At 38.5% G+C, this 20,754-nt stretch overlaps 1 protein-coding gene across 1 annotated transcript in view; it reads left to right on the forward strand.

The window, feature by feature from the left end:
* Melk (maternal embryonic leucine zipper kinase) overlaps positions 1–20,754 on the forward strand; it is an 84,305-nt gene that overhangs the window by 28,541 nt on the left and 35,010 nt on the right. The window contains exons 9-10 of the mRNA XM_090329143.1: positions 13,178–13,246; positions 15,275–15,373. Of these exons, the coding sequence (XP_090185269.1) occupies positions 13,178–13,246; positions 15,275–15,373 (168 nt within the window). The remainder of the gene's footprint in view (positions 1–13,177; positions 13,247–15,274; positions 15,374–20,754) is intronic.

Raw genomic sequence — 20,754 nt, forward strand, 5'->3', positions numbered from 1 at the left:
CAAACCTCAGATCTCAGCCTCCTAATAGCTAGGATTGCAGGTGTGGGTTACTGGTGCTTGGCTTAATACTTCAGGTGTGTGTGTGTGTGTGTGTGTGTGTGTGTGTGTGTGTGTCTGTCTCTGTCTCTGTCTGTCTGTCTGTCTGTCTGTCTGTCTGTCTGTGTCTGTCTATCCACATATACTTCTCTGGGGAGACTTTGTAAATCGTAATTTAGGGCTGGATGGGAAAGGTCTGTCCTATTTAGCAGTCAGTAAGTTGAGCCAGGAGACAGGCTTAGAACAGTGAGTACTGCATAAGCCTCAGACTCAAAGCTCTGTTGCTGCTGTGATCAGATTTTTTTCCTAACCAGGGAGTAGACCTGTGCTCAGCTGCCACATTGATGCCATCAAAGTCCTAGCTGCCTCTGATGGTTGTCTCTGTTAAGTGTTTTAAGCTTCAACTATGCACTGCCGTTAGTATGGCTATCACACCATCACCTCTACTGTGTTACTCAGTAAAGAATCCCTAACCTCCATTGTTCCAGAACTGATGTCTCTGGCATCTAACCTGACAGTGTAACTTCCTGTAGTTTAAAATTTGCTGTGGGGCCTTGTTCCTTGATGGACATTCTTTTTTTGTTTTTTGCCAGTCCTGGGCTTGGGCACAGGGCCTGAGCACTGTCCCTGGATTTTTCTCAAAGTTAGGGCTCTACTACTTGAGCCACAGCACCACTTCTGGCTTTTTGCTACGTATGTGGTACCAAGGAGTCGAACCTGGGTCTTCGTGCATGCTAGGCAAGCACTCTACCACTAAGCCAAACTCCCGGCCCGATGGACATTCTTTTTATGATTGTTTTGTACCCAGATTCTCTGGCAAGGTGTCCTGTGACTCCTCCAACGGAGCCACGATTGCTCCTTATTCCAGACCTCCAGAGTAACTCTGTTTCTAAGAAAAGGCATTCTTTCAAGTTGGTATCTTGTGGTTTCCTTCAGAGAATGAGAAATAATATTTTTCTTTGCGAAGGCTAGTCTCCCACTCCAGAGCACTTGCTACCTCATAGATCTCTGTTCTGGGATTAAGTCTTGCTTTTCCTATGGGTAAAGTTGGCAGTCGGTCAGCAGGCTCATTTGTTTTACCTTATCAAAGTGTCTTTATCTTCCTTTACCTCAGTCAAGAAGCTGGGGACTCAATAGGAACTTGTTACTGCTTTTTTTTTTCTTTGCAGGGTTTCGCTATAGTTTTTGGTCTCCCTTCTTCCCTCACCTTTTTACTAATCTCTTACTCTGGTTTTGAGAGTGTCATCAGAATCTTCCCATTCATGGAGTAAAAATGGCAGATGTTCCTAATCTAGTTTTTGCTTAATTAACTTATTTTTTCTCTATTGCATACTGGAAAAGCCTTTAAAATCAATGCCTCAACCATAAAGAGTAATTTAGGGATGAGATGGAATTGCAATGATTTTGAACCTGGGGGTTGAAGAGCCCTAATTCTACCAGGTTAACATTAAGTTGTGTTTGCAGTAGCCGTGGGAACTGTGTGCACAGTATTCCTGTTTGTTCTTGAGAGGGGAGATAGATGACCGTGGAGCTGGAGACCAGCTTTCTAGAGCCTTGAAATATAACCAAGATAGACTATATAATATCCTTCCATCCTTTCTAGAGTCTCTGCTAATCTTTTCTAGATAGTAGTAGTTGCTTTGGCTCATGTTTGTTGACTGTGACAGCAGTTCTTGTGTACATGGAGTCATACACTGTACCAGCAGCATGAGACAGAGGAGAGTAGAAGTGGAACCTTGGTCTTTGGGCAGCTCACTAACATTTTCCAGTTAAACTTTTAATAGCTATTACATTGGTCTCTTGAATTTGTCCCTCTTTTTGCTACTCTTTTTCTGTAAGATAGCACTATGTTTCTTGTTTTGAAAAAATAATTTTAGTTTTATAAGTTACCAGGATTCTTCATTTTTTTTTTAATTTTAATTTTTTTTTTTGCCAGTCCTGGGCTTGAGCTCTGGGCCTGAGCACTGTCCTTGGACTTTCTCAAGGCTAGAGCTCTACCACTTAAGCCTCAGCACCACTTCCGGCTTTTTTCTATGTATGTGGTACCAAGGAATCGAACCCTGGTCTTCATGCATGCTAGGCAAGCACTTTAACCACTAGGCCAAACTCCTGGCCTTCTTCATTTTTTTTTAAGTTAAAAATTTTCTTTTTATTATAACTGGGGTGAAGTGGAACTCAGAATAGCCATTATCAAGAAATTTACTAACAACAGATGCTGGTGGGGATGTGGCCAGAAGGGAATGCTGCTATATTGTCCGTGGGAGTGCAAACTTGTTGGACGACTCTGGAAAGCAGTATGGAGATTCCTCAAAAAGCTAAACATAGAGTTCCCATATGACCCAGCAATCCCACTTTTGGGCATTTACCCAAACAACCCCAGACAAGGCCATATTAAAGCCACCAGCACAACCATGCTCATTGCAAAATTATTTACCATAGCTAAGATATGGAGCCATGCCCTCAGTAGACGAATGGATCAAGAAAATATGGCATATGTACATAGTGGAATTCTATGCTGCCATCAGGAAGAATAACATTACCTCATCTGTAAGGAAATCAAAAGATTTAGAAAAAAATCATATTAAGAGAAGTAAACCAGAACCAAAGAAACATAGACTCCATGATTTCCCTCATTTGTGATAATTTGTATATTACTAGCATTGTCCTAGCAGAAGATCACAACAGTTCAATAGCTATGTACATATGACTATATATAAGATATTTCTAAGTGAAATGAACTCCAAGATATGGAAATGAAATTTTTCTTTTGGTTGTTGTTTTTAATGTACTATGTGAAGTTATGTCTTTTTTCTTTTTCCCTCCTATGCTTTATCTTCTGCTGTCATTATATTTGATTTTGGTACTGGGTGTCTTGTATGTACGTTTATCTGAATTAGGGAAGGGAAGGGGGAACAACAAAATGGTGAGACAAACCAATGCAATAGCAATATTCACAAGACAATATGTTGGAAATGAACTTTCTAACTGGCTGGGGGAGATTGGAAGGTGGTAGGGGGGTAATGAGGTTCGATGAGAAATGTACTCACTACCTTATGTATGTAACTGTAACCCCTCTGTACATCACCTTGACAATAAAATTAAATAAAGAAATGATTAAAGAGCAGATGTAGACTTGTCACAGTTACATAAGTCAGGTAATGAGTACAATCCTTTTGAACAGTCACCTCATTCTCTCCCAGATTTTCCTCTCCCAACTCCCCCCACCCCCCACCAAGTTGTATAGTTCATTTCCAACAGTATCCAGTGGGTTTCCCAACAGTGTCTAGTGGGTTTCCCAACGGTGTCTAGTGGGTTTCACGGCTGAATTGGGTTCACCCTTTGTCCCACCATTTTTGTGCTTCCTCTTCCTCTTCCCAAATCAGATAATATTATATACGAGAAAAGGGGTACAGAAATCAAAATCAGCTACAGAAAGGAATAAACCAAAGAGAAGAAAAAGAACCAAAAAACAGTACAATAGGTACCAGGAATTTGGCCTAGTGGTAGAGTGCTTGCCTAGCATGCACGAAGACCTAGGTTTGATTCCTCAGTACCACATACATAGAAAAAAGCCAGGAGTGGTGCTGTGGCTCAAGCGGTAGAGCTCTAGCCTTGAGAAAATCCAAGGACAGTGCTCAGGCCCTGAGCCCAAGCCCAGGACTGACAAAACAACAACAAAAAAACCCAAAAAACAAAACAAAACAAAAAAACCCAGTACAATAAAAAAACCTCTTGTTATGCTTATTATGCCTATAATCCTATCTACTAAGGAGACTGAGATCTGAGCATTGCAGTTGGAAGGCAGCCTAGGTACAAAAGTCCAGGTGAGATTCTTCTTACCAATTAAACACTCAAAAATTGAAGGGATACTGTGGCTTGAAGTGGTAGAACACTAGCCATGAGCAAATGAGCTCAGGGACAGGGCCTAGTTCAAGCCCCAAAATGACCAAAATAAACCCCAGAAGTCCTTTGCTTCTATTTATGCTTGGATTTCATTTTGGTAAACATTTTATATGATCATGCACATAGCTGTTGTGCCCATTTTGATAAACATCATTTTACATGATCATATGCACATAGCTGTTGTGTCCATGACAATTCTCTCCTAAGAATATAGGCTACCTTATTCTACAGGAACTCCACGTCAAATTTATAAACTTCCTGGTTTCTCAAAAGATTAATCAAATCTCTTAGCTAGTATAGTACAGAGTATTATACCTCATAGAACTCCCAAAATTCCAGGTAAGCACTTTACTACTAAGCTATAATCTCTACTCTCATCTGGAATTCTAGGAAGAACGTAGGGACACATAATCATAGAATTTTGCTGTTTAAAATAATAGAAATCATGTTTTCTTATTGTTTCTATTGGTTTAATACTTAAATCTTTATTAAGACATCTCATTCCTTGGTTATGTGTCTGTAAATTTTTTTTTTTCGGTCAGTCATGGGACTTCAACTCTGGGCCTGGGTGTTGTCCCTGAGCTCTTCAGCTCAATGTGTCTGCCCTATCTCTTGAGCCACAGTGCCACTAATGGTTTTTTAGTGGTCAATTGGAGATAAGTCTTGGGGACTTTAGTGCCTGGGCTGGTTTTGAATTAGAATCCTCAGATCTCAGTTTCCTGAGTAGCTAGGATAACAGGCGTGAGCCACTGTGCTCGGCTCCTGTAAACTTCTTTACTATGGGGAGAAATCTTAGGTAATTGATTTAGAGCTGGTATTCATAATGCTAGTCCTATGGTAGAATTACTTGAGGAACTTTAAAAAGTAGTAATTCCAAATCAATTGAGTCAAAATATCACTTAAAATTAAAAAAATTTGGGCCGGGAGTTTGGCCTAGTGGTTAAAGTGCTTGTCTAGCATGCATGAAGACCCGGGTTCGATTCCTTGGTACCACATACATAGAAAAAAGCCGGAAGTGGTGCTGAGGCTCAAGTGGTAGAGCTCTGGCCTTGAGAAAGTCCAAGGACAGTGCTCAGGCCCTGAGCTCAAGCCCAGGACTGGCAAAAAATAAAAAGCCCCATTGCTGGGCTGGAAGTTTGGCTTAGTAGTAGAGTGCTTGTCTGGAGACCAGGGTTCAATTCCTTGGTACCACATACATAGAAAAAAGCCAGAAGTGGTCCTTGGGCTTTCCTCAAGGCTAGTGCTCTACCATTTGAGCCACAGCACCACTTGTATGTGGTACCAAGGAATCGAATCTTTGTGCAGGCTTGGCAAGCACTCTACCACTGGGCCAAACTCCCTGCCCTAAACTTTCTGAAGTTTGTGTGCTATGTATCTTTGTAGCCTTTGCACTTTGTTGTTAAGAGAAAAATTAAATACTTGCTGGCATTCATATTGTTTTCTTGGTACTAGTCTTGGAACTTAAACTTAGGCCTTGGCACTGTCCCTGAGCTTTTATGCTCAAGGCTAATGCTTTACCACTTGACCCGGTGTTTCATTTGTCTTTTTAATGGTTAATTGGAGATGAGTCTCACAGACTTTGCTACATAGACTGGCTTTGAACTGAGATCTTTAGATTTCAGCTTCCCTATAGTTAGGATTTATAGGGGTGAATCACTAGCACATAGCTAAGTATTGGGCCATTTTTATATTTCTTAAATATCTCTAATCTAAGTTACTGATTTAAAAAATGGACTGATTCTTGCTTGGTGTTGCTGATGGATGTGGCAGTTACCTTCAGAACCCTTGTGAAGTTGAAATTGTCAAAAAGAGGACCCAGAGATCATTTGTCACTAATTGGACAAATGTGTCAAAAGTTAGCATAATTTACAGAAATCAAGAAGTATTATAACAGTGTTCAGAGAAGATTTAGGGGTGGGTCTTGATGGGCAATATTGGTTATGATTAAAAATAAGAAAACAAAGCACCTGCTGCCTAGTATCTTCAGAACTTCTTAATTTACAGGGTCAAGGAGCTGGAATCATACTGTGCTGAGATTGCTCATGTTGCCTCTAAAATCTCAAAGCCACTGAAGCCATTAGAGTTGCTATTTCCAATGCCAAACTGAATGGTGAAAAAAAATGAACAAACAGATTGTGTATACATTTTTTTGTTTAAATAAAGCATAAAAACAGGAAAGGAAAAGCTGAATAAAATTGGGCTTTTAGTCCTACATCAAAAACACCTATGACTTCTGTAGTCATCCTCAGGTAAAATAAATATCTGTATGGAAATTGAGTTATATTATCTTCTTGATTTTCCTGATTTACTGAATTAACTCTGTTTTATAATATTTTTACTTATATAGAGCTGAAACTGCCATACTGTTTGTCTTCATGTGCATTTGCTGTGAATGTCATATTCATATTATTATTTTAATATGTAAGCATATTAATAATGTTTCACCAATGTATTTATTTGAATGTATTAGTGGGTCTTGAATTAATACTTTGGTGATAGGAGCTTACTTTAATATAAAAGTGTTAAATCCTAATGGTAGATGTTACATCCAAACTTTAATGTAATATTTTTTGCAAATCTAGTATTTTTGCAGTGGAATGAATATGATAGAAAATGTCTAATTCTTGTTCAACAGAGACTTGGCTTCCCTAATTAATATTATTTATTAACACTATATATTCTTTGTTTCTCTTCTGAATTTCATTTTTTAGTTTTTCATGTATTTGCAAGTTGAAAATTGATTCAAATTAGGACTTTTATGCATTATTGTGAAATTTAATTTCACACATTATAGATTTTGAAATTTATTGTAATCTTGGCTCAGAACTATTGTTCCGAGTCACAGTGTAATACAGTCTGCTGGTTGAATCTAATTAAGGTGTCGTATCACTTGCATGCAGTATGTATCTTTGCCTAGAATGTTCTAAATTCCTCACTTGGGAATAACATTTCCCTCGGTTCTTGGCTTGATTGAAAAACCCAGCAGTGTTTGACACACTGTATGTAACTCTTGTTTAAGAGGCAGACTTCGTTTATCTTTTGCATTTGTTGACTATTTTAACAAAAATGCTCAACTGCAATTTCGAGCATGGCTACTAACAGATTAAGGATTGATCTTATTAATGTTACCTATATTCATTTGCTATCATTATTCAGAGGCAAGCATGAACATATTCCTGTTTTGGTGTTAAATATATAGAGTAGTATAAATAATTAGTAAATGAAGTTGAATGGCTTGAAAGTAAAATTGCTTCTTAGAGTTGTCAGTTATAATTTTAAAGAATTGAGCAAGGTATCTCTGAGATTCTTACATTTACAGAGGTGACTTATAGTACTATGATTATGTTTTGGAGAGATGGCTTGCCTTTCTTAGAGCCATATGGAGAATGAATATTTCATCATTTCATGCCTACTAAAATCCCTAGAATTATCTTGCATAGCCCATAAGTCTTTCCTGCTGTTGCTTTTGCTCTCATTTACAATGTAATTTTCCTTTGAATAAAGAAGTAAGAATTTGCTGGTGGCGCACACCTGTAATCCTAACAACTCAGGAGGCTGAGATCCAGAAGATTATAGAATGTGAAGCTATCGCAGGCTATCTCTAAAATGACCACCAAAAAAGTAGAGCTGGAGGCATGGCTCAAGTAATAGAACACAAGTTGAGTGAGCAAGCTGCACAAGTGTGAGGACTTTTTTTTTTTTTTTTTGCCAGTCCTGGGCCTTGAACTCAGGGCCTGAACACTGTCCTTGGGTTTTCTCAAAACTAGAGCTCTACCACTTGAGTCACAGAACCACTTCTGGCTTTTTTTATGTATGTGGTACCAAGGAATCCAATCTGGGTCTTTGGGCAAACTCCCAGCCCTGAGGACCTATATTCAAACCCTAGTACCAAGGGAGGAAGACAAGAATTCTCTAAAAAGACTGAGCAGAAACCAGGTAAGGGACACAGCCCTGGTTGTGGAGATGCTTGCTTGCTTTTCTTTCTCTCTCTCTTTCTTTCTTTCCCTCTTTCTTTCTTTCTCTCTCTCTCTCTCTCTTTCTTTCTTTCTTTCTTTTTTTAAAGTGGGTCATGGGGATTGAACTCGGGGCCTGGATGCTGTCTCTGAGCTCTTCAGCTCAAGGCTACTGCCCTACCCCTGGGCCTGGGCATTGTCCCTGAGCTCTTCAGCTCAAGGTTACTGCCCTACTCTTGAGCCAAGCCCCACTTCCAGTTTTCTAGGGGTAAATTAGAGATAAGAGTCTCAGGTCCTTTTGTACCCGGGCTGGCTTTGAACCTTGGTCCTCAGATCTCAGCCTCTTGAGTAGAGAGGATTACGGGCATGAGCCACCTCGCCCCACTGAGGAGATGCTCTTTTCCAGCAGAATTTTCCCCTAACATCTCTTCTAGAGACCTTTTTTGTGTGTCCTATTCCTGGGGTCTTGTTCAATTATAAGTGGCTGTGCCACCCTTTCTTTTTTAGTATTTGTTCTTATCTCCCTGGACTTGTATTTCTAACTTGAAATTCTTATTCAGTGCATTTTGCCTTTTTTCATTGGTTTTGGAGAGCCTCTGAAGTATGCCACATTTCTTAATTGTTATCATTTCCAATTTTTTCCCAAGTCTTTCCATTTCCTTATGAATGGAGCAATGTCATTCTTTCTTATGGCAATGTAGAATTCCATCATGTATAAATACCCCATCTTCTTGATCCATTCATCTACTGAGGAGCATCTGGGTTGCTATGGTAAATAAAGCTGCAATTAACATGGCTGTGCTAGTAGCTTTAGTATGTTCTTGTTTATGAACATTTGGGGTAAATGCCTAAGAATGTCCAATATTTTATTTATTTATTTATTTATTTATTTATTTATGTCAGTCATGGGGCTTGAACTTGGGCCTGGGAGCTGTCCCTGAGCTCTTCAGCTCAAGGCTCCTGTCCTACCCCTTGAGCCTCAGCAACACTTTCAGTTTTTTCTAGTGGTTAATTGGAGATGAGTCTCCTACTCTTTCGTGCCCAGGCTGGCTTTAAACCTCGATCCTCAGATTTCAGCCTCCTGAGTAACTAGGATTACAGGCATGAGGCACCACCCCCAACCCAATATTTTATTTTATTTTATTTATTTTTATATATTTTTATTGTAATTAATAGAAGGGTTACATTATATTCACCAGATAAAAGGTACATTACTTCACAAATATTGATACCCTTTTTCATGTCATGGTCCCCATTTCCCTCCTCCCCTCCCCCCAATATTTTATTTTTTATTAACTATTTAAAAGTTGTTTTTTCCCCCTGCTTTTTTCTGGAACTAGAGCTTGATCTTATGGCCTTGTGCTTTCACTTGGACTCTTCCCTCACAGATGGTGCTCTGCCACTTGAGCTATAACTCTACTTTGAGCTTTTTACTAGTTAATTGGAGATAGCAGTCTCACAATGAACTATGATTCTCACATCTCAGCCTCCTGAATTACTAGAATTAATAGCATGAGTCATTGTCATTGGGCTTCTTGCCCCCTCCCCTTTTTTTTTGCCAGTCCCAGGGCTTGAACTCAGGGCCTGGGTACTGTTCTTGGGCTTTCCCAAAGCTAGAATTCAACCACTTGAGCCACAGCACTGCTTCTAGCCTTTTCTGTGTGTGTGGCCCAAGGACTCAAACCCAGGGCTTTGTGCGTGCTAGGCAAGTACTTTACCACTAGGCCATGCTCCCACCCTCTTCACATTTTTCATTATCCTCAATTATTATACAAAGAGATTTCATTTTGATATTTCCATATATATCTATATCGTATCTTGAACAACTCAGTGCCTCTGTCTCCCTCATCTCCCCTTCCCCTTCCCAAATCAATTTCAACAGGTTTTATTTTTCTGTTTTCACGTAGGTACATAAAGTAATTTGGTCATATTCACCCAAGTCTTTTTTTTTGTTTTGTGGGTCATGGGCCTTGAACTAGGCCTGGGCACTGTCCCTGAGCTCTTCAGCCCAAGGCCACTGCCCTCCCCTTGAGCCAAGTCCCACTTCCCATTTTCTAGAGGTTAATTGGAGATAAGAGTCTCAGGTCCTTTTGTTCCCTGGCTGGCTTTGAACCTTGATCCTCAGATCTCAGCCTCTTGAGTAGCTAGGATTACAGGCATAAGCCACCATCATAGTCTTTTTGTTCTTTATTTACACTCCCATTAGTTTCTATACCCTGGATAGGACCTGATTTATATTCCTGTCATTCATTTTTTCTTTTACAAGTGCTTACTTGGGAATCAGTTGATATATTGTTTATTCATTTTCTTTGGGAATGTATACTCTTAATCTCATTCCTTCACTTACGAAAAAACATTTATTGAGCACATTTTACATATTAGGGATAGACAGTGTTCTAGGTGAACAAACAATAGTAACAATCTTGATTAAGGAAATTATATTTGAGTATAGGGAGGCAAACAAAATATGGCAGAAGTAATAAGGACTGTGAAAAAGGCAACAAACACTGTAAGGAACATTAGAAATGATTGTGGGGGTGCAATTATAATGGTGATCAAGAGAATTCCAGTGGCATTTAAGTGAAGGAGAACTGAAGCACAAGCTCTTCTCAGCATGTGCTAAGCTGACAAGCTGAGGGAACAAGACCTGAGACAAAATTACTTTTCATACAGGACTGTACTTTGCTGATAAGGAGAAGAATGAGGAGATGAGTTTGAGAGTAGCAAAGATTGAAGTAGAAGTAGGGGCACAAGACCAGAAAGGGTCCTGGAGCCAAGGTAAGGAATTTACATTTCATTCTGGGGTGAGGAGCCACTGGAGAGTTTTGAGTATTGAAGGGACATGTCTTCACTTAATGTTTTAAAAGAACATGTGTAGTGGGCTGGGAGTTTGGCCTAGTGGTTAAAGTGCTTGCATGAAGACCCGGGTTCGATTCCTCGGTACCACATACATAGAAAAAAAGCCGGAAGTGGGGCTGAGGCTCAAGTGGTAGAGCTCTAGCCTTGAGAAGATCCAAGGACAGTGCTCAGGCCCTGAGCTCAAGCCCAGGACTGGCAAAAAAAAAAAAAAAAAAAAAAAAAAAGAACATGTGTAGTGAGCTGATCACAATGGCTCACGCCTGTAATCCTAGCTCATCAGGAGGTTGAGATCTGTGGATCACAGTTCAAAGCCAACTGGACATTAAAGCTGTGAGACTCTTTATCTTCAGTTAATCACCAGAAAACTGGAAGTGGTGCTGTGACTCAAGGGGTATGGCAGTAGCCTTGAGCTGAAGAGCTCAGGGACAGTGTCCAGGTTCAGAGAGTTCAAGTCCTACAACGGACCAAAAAAAAAAAAAAAAAAGAACATGGGTAGTTATGAATGGAAAACAGACTTTGGGAGTGTAGAATCTGGGAGACTAGTTAGAAGCTCATTGCCACAAGCTGCTTGAGAGATGCTAGTGGTTTGGGTGAGCTGGTTGAACAGGTCATGATGAGTGATTCTGGTTATAGTTTGAACATAGAGAAAATAAACATTGATGAATATGGTATATGAAAGAAAGGTAGTTGACTCAAATATTTTTGGCCTAATTAGCTGGTACAGTGCTGTTGCTATTTACTGAGATGGGGAGAAATGTAAAACAAAGTTTGATGGTGGTAGTGATATTTTAATGATATAAGACCTTTTTTTTTATTAGAGAATTAACGTTGATTTTTACATCACTTTTTTTTTTTTTTTTTTGGCCAGTCCTGGGCTTGAGCTCAGGGCCTGAGCACTGTCGTTGGATTTTTTTAAGGCTAGAGCTCTACGACTTCTGGCTTTTTTCTATGTATGTGGTAACGAGGAATCGAACCCGGGTCTTCATGCATGCTAAGCAAGCACTTTAACCACTAGGCCAAACTCCCGGCCCTTTACATCACATTTTAAATGACAAGTTTAACAAACAAGTGTTCAAGGAAGACCTTTTTTTATGTGATGAAGTGTGTTAATTTTTTTCTCATTTAGGCAAAAACTGATTTTCTTCAACTTATTGTTAATCTGCTTAGTGATGTTTTGCAATACAGAAACGTCAAGTCTTTTATTTGGACATATGTTAGTCTTTATAGTTTTGGTTTGTGGTCATGCCTAGAAAAATTCCCAAAACAATCTTCGTTTAAATATTTTTATGGTTTCATACTTGTATTTAATTTGAATGAAGCTAATTTTGGCATATACTATGAAGTACAGTTCAGCCTTAATTTTTCTCAAATAATTATCTTGTTATTTCAGCATTATTAAACAATTTGATTTCTGCTGTGAGAAATTATTGTATCATTTCCTCTGAATTGGGATAAAAGGAGGAATATGTGGCAGAGTTTGTAAAAGAGTATTTTAGCATGCTTTAGGATTTAACAATGCCCTCGTTTTATCTTTGGTTAATGGTGTAGTGACCATAATAGTAGGTTGTAGACATTGTCTCCTAAGTTTTCTCTGTACTCCAAAACTGTATTTCACTTAGAAAGTTGCTTTTATTGGTAAGTTTCTTTTATTGATATGTCTTAATGATTGTGAATTCTGCATTATGAATCATATATTCTTAATCACAGTCTTGTCCTGATATTAAATATACGTTTATACTGCTTCATTGTGCTGACAATTGCTCTGAGATAAAAATTCCAATGTGCGTTGGCAATACAAATTGAGTACAGTGATATATGTAGATATATGTGCTGTCCATGTAATCATATTCTGGATTCCCAAGCCCTTTAACACTTACGTTATGCACTATTAGTTTCTCTGATTTAGTCTTTCTCTGATATATGGACAACTTAGGGATAATAATAGAATTTAATTTACTGGATTTTTTTTCCTTTTGGGTAAGTGGATTTATTATTACAACAAAACATTTACTGAATCTTATTGTTGGGTGAAGTTGTCAAGCTTAGAACTGAGTTTCTAGCATATTATTACCTTAGAAATTTGTCTCAAGAGCTGGGCGTGGTGGCTCATGCCTATAATCTTTGCTACTCAGGAGGCTGAGATCTGAGGATCCTTCAAAGCCCTGCCTGGGCAATACCAAGCCTGGGTAATACAAAGCCGAGAGACTCTTATTTCCAATTAATCACTAGAAAATGGGAAGTGGGGCTGTGGCTCAAGGGTAGGGTGGTAACCTTGAGCTGAAGAGCTCAGGGATAGCACCCAGGCCAGAGTTCATGCTCCTTGACCACCCCCCCCCCAAAAAAAAAAGAAAGAAAGAAAAGAAATTTGTCTTAAGTCTGGTTGAACCTAAATCTCTTAAATATTTTCTTTGCTTTTTTTTTTGTAGAAAGGGAAATATGATGTTCCCAAGTGGCTCTCTCCTAGTAGCATTCTGCTGCTTCAACAGATGTTGCAGGTAAACTTTGTTATTTATTTTTAATCTTTTTTATTTTTTTGCCTGGGCACTGTCCTTGGGTTTTTTCAAGCCTAGTGCTCTACCCCTTGGGCCAAAGCACCACTTATGGCTTTTTCTGTGTATATAGTACACAGGAATTGAATCCAGGGCTTTGTGCATGCTAGACTAGCACTCTACCACTAGGCCATACTCCAGGCCCTGTCTGCTGGTATTATTTGGTCCAACTTTTTTTTACTGGGGATTGACCTCATGTTTGCAAGGCAAGGTGCACCTCTTTTACTTTGGTTATTTTATGCCCAAGTTGGTCTGGGCTGTGATCCTACTTGTGCTTCCCTGTGTCACTAGGGGTAGAGATACCTTCTCCCAGCTAATGTGCATCCCTTATAGTTGGGAAGACATGTATGAGCCCACTCTGCTCAGCCATTGATTGAGATGAAGTCTCATGATTTTTTTTTTTTTTTTTTTTTTTTTGCCAGTCCTGGGTTTGAGCTCAGGGCCTGAGCACTGTCCTTGGACTTTCTCAAGGCTAGAGCTCTACCACTTGAGCCTCAGCACCACTTCCAGCTTTTTTCTATATGTGGTACTGAGGAATTGAACCTGGTTCTTCATGCATGCTAGGCAAGCACTTTAACCACTAGGCCAAACTCCCGGCCCTCATGAATTTTTATACCTGGGCTGGCCTTGAACCTCATCTCCCAGTCTTTGCCTCCCAAGTATCTAGAATTACAGGTTTGAGCCATCATGCCTGGCTTATTTGATCCAAGCTTTAAGGTATTTGTGGGCCTTTTACATTGACTATTATTTGTTAGCTTGAAAAAGATTCTATTTTTCATATCTGTTTTGAGAATTTCTTCTACTAGATCCTTAATTATGTTGTAAACCTGTCTTTCTTTTAGATCAGGAAAACTTTTTTTTTTTCACTTTGTTTTGAGCATTGTCTATTTTTTTCTAACTGGCATATTCTACTCTCTACCCTTCTTGTTCCCATTCTTGTATATTAGGTTTAAAGTAGATACTGAATGAGTTGATGCCTAATTGATTGGGCCTTTCTAAACTAGCATGTGTCCAAAAATTGCTGGGTGGTTGTTAAAACACAGCTTGATAGACTCTTTCTCCAGATTGTCTGATTCAATATATCTGGGCATCTATATTTCACACACGCTCCAAGATGTTGCTGATGCTGCTAATCTTAGGGCCATATTTTGAGAATGACTCAATCAATGGAATGATGGTGAAAGGAAGGAATTCTGGAGTCTTGGTATCTACTTTATTCATCAGTATACCTATTGCCTATAAAATAGTAATGTTAAGTATAAAATGAGATTAATAAAAAACACTTCGAAAATATAAGTACCTTTTTAGAGAAGTGTTTTGTTCATTATGTATTCAGAATAGCTTGCAGTTTCTCTGTCTATTAAGCATTCTCTCCTTTTATTCAAACTTTACCTCAGGCTCACCCACCTTGATTAAGTAGGGCCAGACCACCGAATCTCCATAATGAGATTGAAAATGCCTCCCTCTTTCTTCTTGACTCCAAAAAACTTAATCTTTGTTGATTAATTTTTCTCTCCTCACATTTGAAAAGTACAAATGGAAAAGAAAGGTATGCTTTTCAACTTGTTCTATGTGATTGTAAGCTCATTGGAGGTAGAGATTGCATATTCAGGATGAATGCCCTGCACTGTGGCTGCTTGAATATTAAATTGGTGAATATTTCCTGTGAATAGGTTTTCCAGCAAAAAGACTATTACATCATACAATAGATTGACTGAACTTCATGAATAATGTCCATACCAATGAAGTTCATGTTTGTTAAACATTTATCTTCTAAGCCTGTGTTGCTCGCTATAGTTTTCTTGCCCCTATTACCTTTTTGAAAGAATGTATTCCAAGGCCATTTTAAGGTCTTTGACAGCATTTTTGTGATGATAAAGTTTACATCTGTTTTGGTGCATTTTTAGTTCTCAGTAGGGAAGATGCTTGTATATTTGAAATGTTAATCTCTAGCTTCTTCTTAATGGCCACTAGGTGGACCCAAAGAAACGGATTTCTATTAGAAATCTGTTGAACCACCCCTGGATCATGCAAGATTACAACTGTCCTGTGGAATGGCAAAGTAAGAATCCTGTAAGTAAAATGAAATCCAGTAAAAAAAATTTTCTAAAACTTGATGTGTTTCAGGACTTACAATGAAATGGTTTAGATATAAATGAAAATACATTTTGTAGACTTACTCATCAGTTGATGTTTGGGAGATTTAGAGTAATCATATACTTAATGGTTAATCTCTACGACAGTGAGTGGCTATTTTACCTAGGCCATCAGAGAATCACTTGGGATTGCTTTTTGCAATGCCATTTCTCATCCTAGAACACTTACATGAGTACTTTTAAAAGCTCCTAGTGTTTCATGTGTAGTTGGGGTTGTGATCAGGACTCTGAGAATTTGGGGCAAGTGACTTAACTTCAGTAAACCTACTTATTTATCAGTAAAACATAGATTAAATCAGTCTTGCTTGTCTGATTAGTTAGGACATTATATTAGATCTCACATATTTTAGTCTTAAGAACCTTTTTAAACACCTAATATTTATTAATTTAGTAAGAGCTGGCTATGGTGGTATATACTTGTGACCCTCAAACTTGGGAGATTTCCTGTTCTGGGCTAGCTTGAGCTACAAAAAAACAAAAAAAAAACCAAAAAGTAGTAGTGGTAGCAGTAAACCCACCATATACCACAAGTAATATATTTATGAAGAAAAATTATTTGAGAGTAAAGTTAACAAAAAGAGTGACATGTTTTATATCTTCTCAAACTTCTGGTTTTGTTGGTATTAGGCTGGGAATTTCACCTCAAGCATGTTAGATAGGTACTCCACCAGAGCCACAGTTACAGCCTGATTTTTGCTTTAGTTATCTTTCAGATAGTCTTGCATTTTTTTCCTATTCCCCTTAAACTTATTCCTGTTCGTCTGTGATCACAGGCATATAGTCTATACCTGTTTGTTCAGATGGGATCTTGTGGCTCAAGGTGTGGCTTAAAGTGTTAGAACATCTGCTTAGCAAGGTTGGGGCCCTGATTTACTGAGAGAGAAGAAGAAAAAAGGTGATACCTTGCTAACTATTTTTACGTAGTCTGGCCCTGAGTTACATTCCTTGTGATCTCTACCTCCCAAGAAGCTGAGATTATAGGTATCACTTATTATGCCTGGCTGAAACTTTCTTTGAAATCTGGTTTGGTAAAAAATATTTGTATAGTTAGTTGCTTCTGTATTACTTCTGTAATACATGAATAAAATTGAGTCATATGCAGACATATAGTCAGAAAAGGGACAGGTAATTTAGATATGTCATTAAAACTTGACAAGCTTTTTTTTTTTTAAGGATTAGTTGCATATAAAATCTGAAAACATACTATGAACTTACAAAATCTGTAGCCTGTCCATTAGCTGTTTTCCCTGTAATATTATGTGACTTGGAAAGTACTTGTTCATTGTATTGTGCAAATCTTCCAGATGGTAACACATCTCGCTATATAATACTACCAAACAAACAAACAGAAACCCCACATTAAGTAATGGAAAGCTGTTGATTTCATGGCGGCAGATGCAAGTCTTCTAAAATGGAATTTTTGCTTGAAAGATTGAATTGTCTCTTTGGCACCAAGTACGCAAGTACTGTTACTTAATTTCCTTAAAATGTCATGTTCACTTTGTTCAAACTATCTGCCAAATATCCAAATCTAAATAATCACAGATATTCTTTCAATTGTGTTCTTTGAAAAAAAAATGGTTAGTTGAGCCTATAATTCAGTTACACAGATTCTTTTCTCCTTCTAGATTTCTATCACACTTTGGTATGCACTGTGGATACTCCCTATTTTGTAACATAGAGTAGTAAGAGCACATGTACTCAAGGTTGAAATTTAATGAAATCAATATTGTATACTGGTTCATCAAAGACTTAGTAGAAATACCTGTGTTTTAAACTGTGAGTACATGAGAATGAATACAATGTCTTTGGTACCATTGGATAGATTTGTAACAAAGTGTCATTTACACATTGCTTTTGGGCCACCAGTAAAATTGTTATCTCTATGAAAATGGAAAAATATTTATTTATTTATTTACTCATTTATTCCAGTGTTGGAGTTTGAACTCAAGGCCTTGCACTTTTTAGTCAGGTACTTTACCACTTGAGCCATGCCCTACCTCTTTTTACTTTAGTTATTTTCCAAATAAGAAATACTTGGAAATAAGTTCAGCCTGTCCTATTTATACTTCCCATATAGCTGGGATATAGTGCATGCTACTATACCAGTTTTATGAGACAAAGTCTTACACACTTTTCCCCTGGGTTAGCTTTGTGATTTTTATCTCTCAACTAGTTACTGGCATGAACCTCAGTACCTGGCGTGAAAAATATTTTTAACCTTGAAAGCCCTCAGGAGTTTGAAAATGACCTAATACATATGTTAAAATACATATAAACACAAATGCTTATTGTTTAAGGAGATAATTTAATTTTCTTCCCACACCAGTATCTAGAAAATACTTATATATGTAATACTTACATAAGAAAGTAATGGCACTAAAATGTAGACATTATGAAAAAATACATATGCTTTTATATATCATGTGATACACAAAAGATACTCTTGAAATCTAATGACTTAAATCATCGGTAATTTATAGTTTTTTGTTTTTTTTTTTTCCCCTTCTGTGTATGTAGTACCTAGGAATTGAATCTGGGTCTTCGGGCATGCTCAGCAAGCACTCTACCATTAGGCAAAACTTCCAGCTCTTGGTAATTTGTAGTTCTGTGAACTAGTGTTCTTGTGTAAGTCTTGAGTGGGTTCACTTATGTGTCTTCAGTCATTTGGTAACTTGACTGGAGGTGAATGTTCTAAGCTAGACTTAGAAGACTGACTGTTATATTGGCAGTTTTATACTGTGTGTGCAGTAGGCTATTCTGGAACAATTTATATGGTGTCTGGATTCCAAAAGAAGGAAGAAAGAGGGCAAATCCTAATACCAACCATTATATCAGTAGTCAAAACAAGTCACATAGCTAAGACCACTATGGGAAGTGTATCCTTTGAGATTAGTGCAATTCTTTTTTGTTGTTGTTGTTGTTGATGGGGCTTAAACTCTGGGCCTGAGTGCTGTCCTGGAGCTCTTCAGCTCAAGGCTATGGCTCTACAACAGTGAGGCAGAGTACCACTTCTGGTTTTCTGGTAGTTAATTGGAGATGAGTCTCATGGACTTTTATACTCTGGGATGACTTTGAACCATGATCCTCAGAGCTCCGCCTCCTGAGTAGCTAGGATTACAGGTGTTAGCCATCAGCAGGCCAGGCAGATTAGAGTAATTCTTATCTCTTACTGAAGATAAGGAAATAGTGTGTGTGGGGGGGGTTCAAACTAAGGCCTTGTACTTGCTAAGCAGGTGTTGTATTGCTTGAGCCATGGCCCCTCACCCATTTTAATCTACTTATTTTTCGAATAGGATCTCACCTTTATGTCTAAGCTGGTTTAGATCTTGATCCTTCTATTTACATTTCCCACATAACTTGGATGGGCATGCCACCTTGTTCAGCTGTTGGTTGAGATTGGAGTCTGATGAACTTTTTGCCTGGGCTAGTCTTGAATTTCAATCCTTCCATTTTCTGCTTCCTGAGAATATAAGCTTAGACCTGAAAATTAAGGAATAAATTAAGGTAGAAGAGTGGTGTTCTTTACATCTTTGCAGAAGATACTTGAATGTTTTACCTGCTTATTTATTCAGCCTGTTTTGATTTTTGTCTTTTCTTGTTATTTTGAATCAGCATCTTATATATAGTTTGGGTTTTCTTCTTCTACTTCAGTCTTCCAACTACTGGAATTATTGGCATGTGTCATCATTCCTGACCCTGATTTTCTTTTCTTCTCCCAGTCCTGGGCTTGAGCTCAGGGCATGAGCACTGTCCTTGGACTTTCTCTAGGGTAGAGCTCTACCACTTGAGCCTCAGCACCACTTCTGGCTTTTTTTGTGTGTATGTATTACTGAGGAATCGAACCCAGGTCTTTGTGCATGCTAAGCAAGCATTTTACCACTAGGCCAAACTCCTGCCCCCTCCTCCCCCTTGTCTGTCATGGGACTTGAAGTCTGTGCCTGGGTGTTGTCCCTGAGCTCTTCAACTCAAGGCTGCCACCTACCCATTGAGCCACTTCTGGTGTTCTGGTGGTTAATTGGAGAGTCTCATTGACTTTAGTTCCTGGGCTGGCTTTGAGCTGCGATCCTCAGAACTCAGCCTCCTGAGTAGCTAGGATTACAGGCATGAGCCACCATACCCAGCTTTTATTTTTGAGTATTTTTTTTATTAAATAATTTATTAACATTGATTTTTACATTATATTTCAGTTGATTTTTTTTCTAGTGCTAGTGCTTGAATTTAGGGCCTCATACTTGCTCAAGCTCATAGCTGACACTTTGCCTTTGCTACTTGTGCCATACCCAACATTTTTCTGGTTAATGAATTGCAGGCTTGCAACGCATTACCTGGGCCTGCTTCAAACTGTGATCCTTCACATCTCAGCCCCCTGAATAGCTAGAATTACAGCTTTGAGCCACTGGCAGCCATCTCCTATGTTGTTTTGACAGAAGCATGTGAAGACAACAGTCTCACACAGATATGGAACAGAAAAGAGAAGTATTTTAATAGCCTTTAGGCAATTGGAAATATTATCTGATATTCCATAAAAGCAGCTTTAATGGAGTACAGTATGGACTAGGATCAACAGAATAATTTGCAGTTGTGTCTCAGATAGTGAGGTATTTCCTTTCTAGCCTAATCACACAGAAATAAGTAATCTTCCCAGTGGCCAACTAGTGTTAGAAAAAGACTTTACTGTGTCAAATCTCTTTTCACTTTTCTTTTTACTGAGAAAGTCATGCATCCTGAGCTGAAATCATTCCAAATTTCCTTTGACTACCAACCCCTAAGGCTTTTCCTACCCCCTTTTCACCTAGGCCTCCGTGATATACTTGTGTCTGATGAGTACATGTAGCACCATGAATGTGGGTGTTTGGGCAATGCAGCATAAGGGCCAGGAAACCTCTGTGTGAGATGGGTGGTGCAGATGCCTATGTTCAACCATTGGGGGTCATTGTTTCCCCATTTGTGGAGGGCTTCTCATACCTTTTCAGCCATGAGCCTAATAATACACTACTGTGATAGAGCCCATACCTAGATGAAGAAAGTCTGACTTTTAACAACCCAAAAGGTTTCATTTTGTTGTTGTTCTTTTTAACTTGGGGAACAGTATAAAGTTTTAGATGTTTTGGCATAGTATGAAGTATAGTAAAGTTTTCAGTGGTCTCATAGTGTACAATATCCTTTGCATCTTGATATAATTATTGCTGGATATGGAGGCACATATCTATGATCCCAGCCATTCAGGAGGCTGAGGTAGGAGGATGGCAAGTACTAGACTAGCTTGGGCAATATAGCAAGTTCCTGGCAAAAGAA

The sequence above is a fragment of the Megascapheus bottae genome, chromosome 3, assembly GCF_031878675.1.
Source record: "Megascapheus bottae isolate mThoBot1 chromosome 3, mThoBot2.hap1, whole genome shotgun sequence".
Classification (NCBI taxonomy): domain Eukaryota; kingdom Metazoa; phylum Chordata; class Mammalia; order Rodentia; family Geomyidae; genus Megascapheus; species Megascapheus bottae.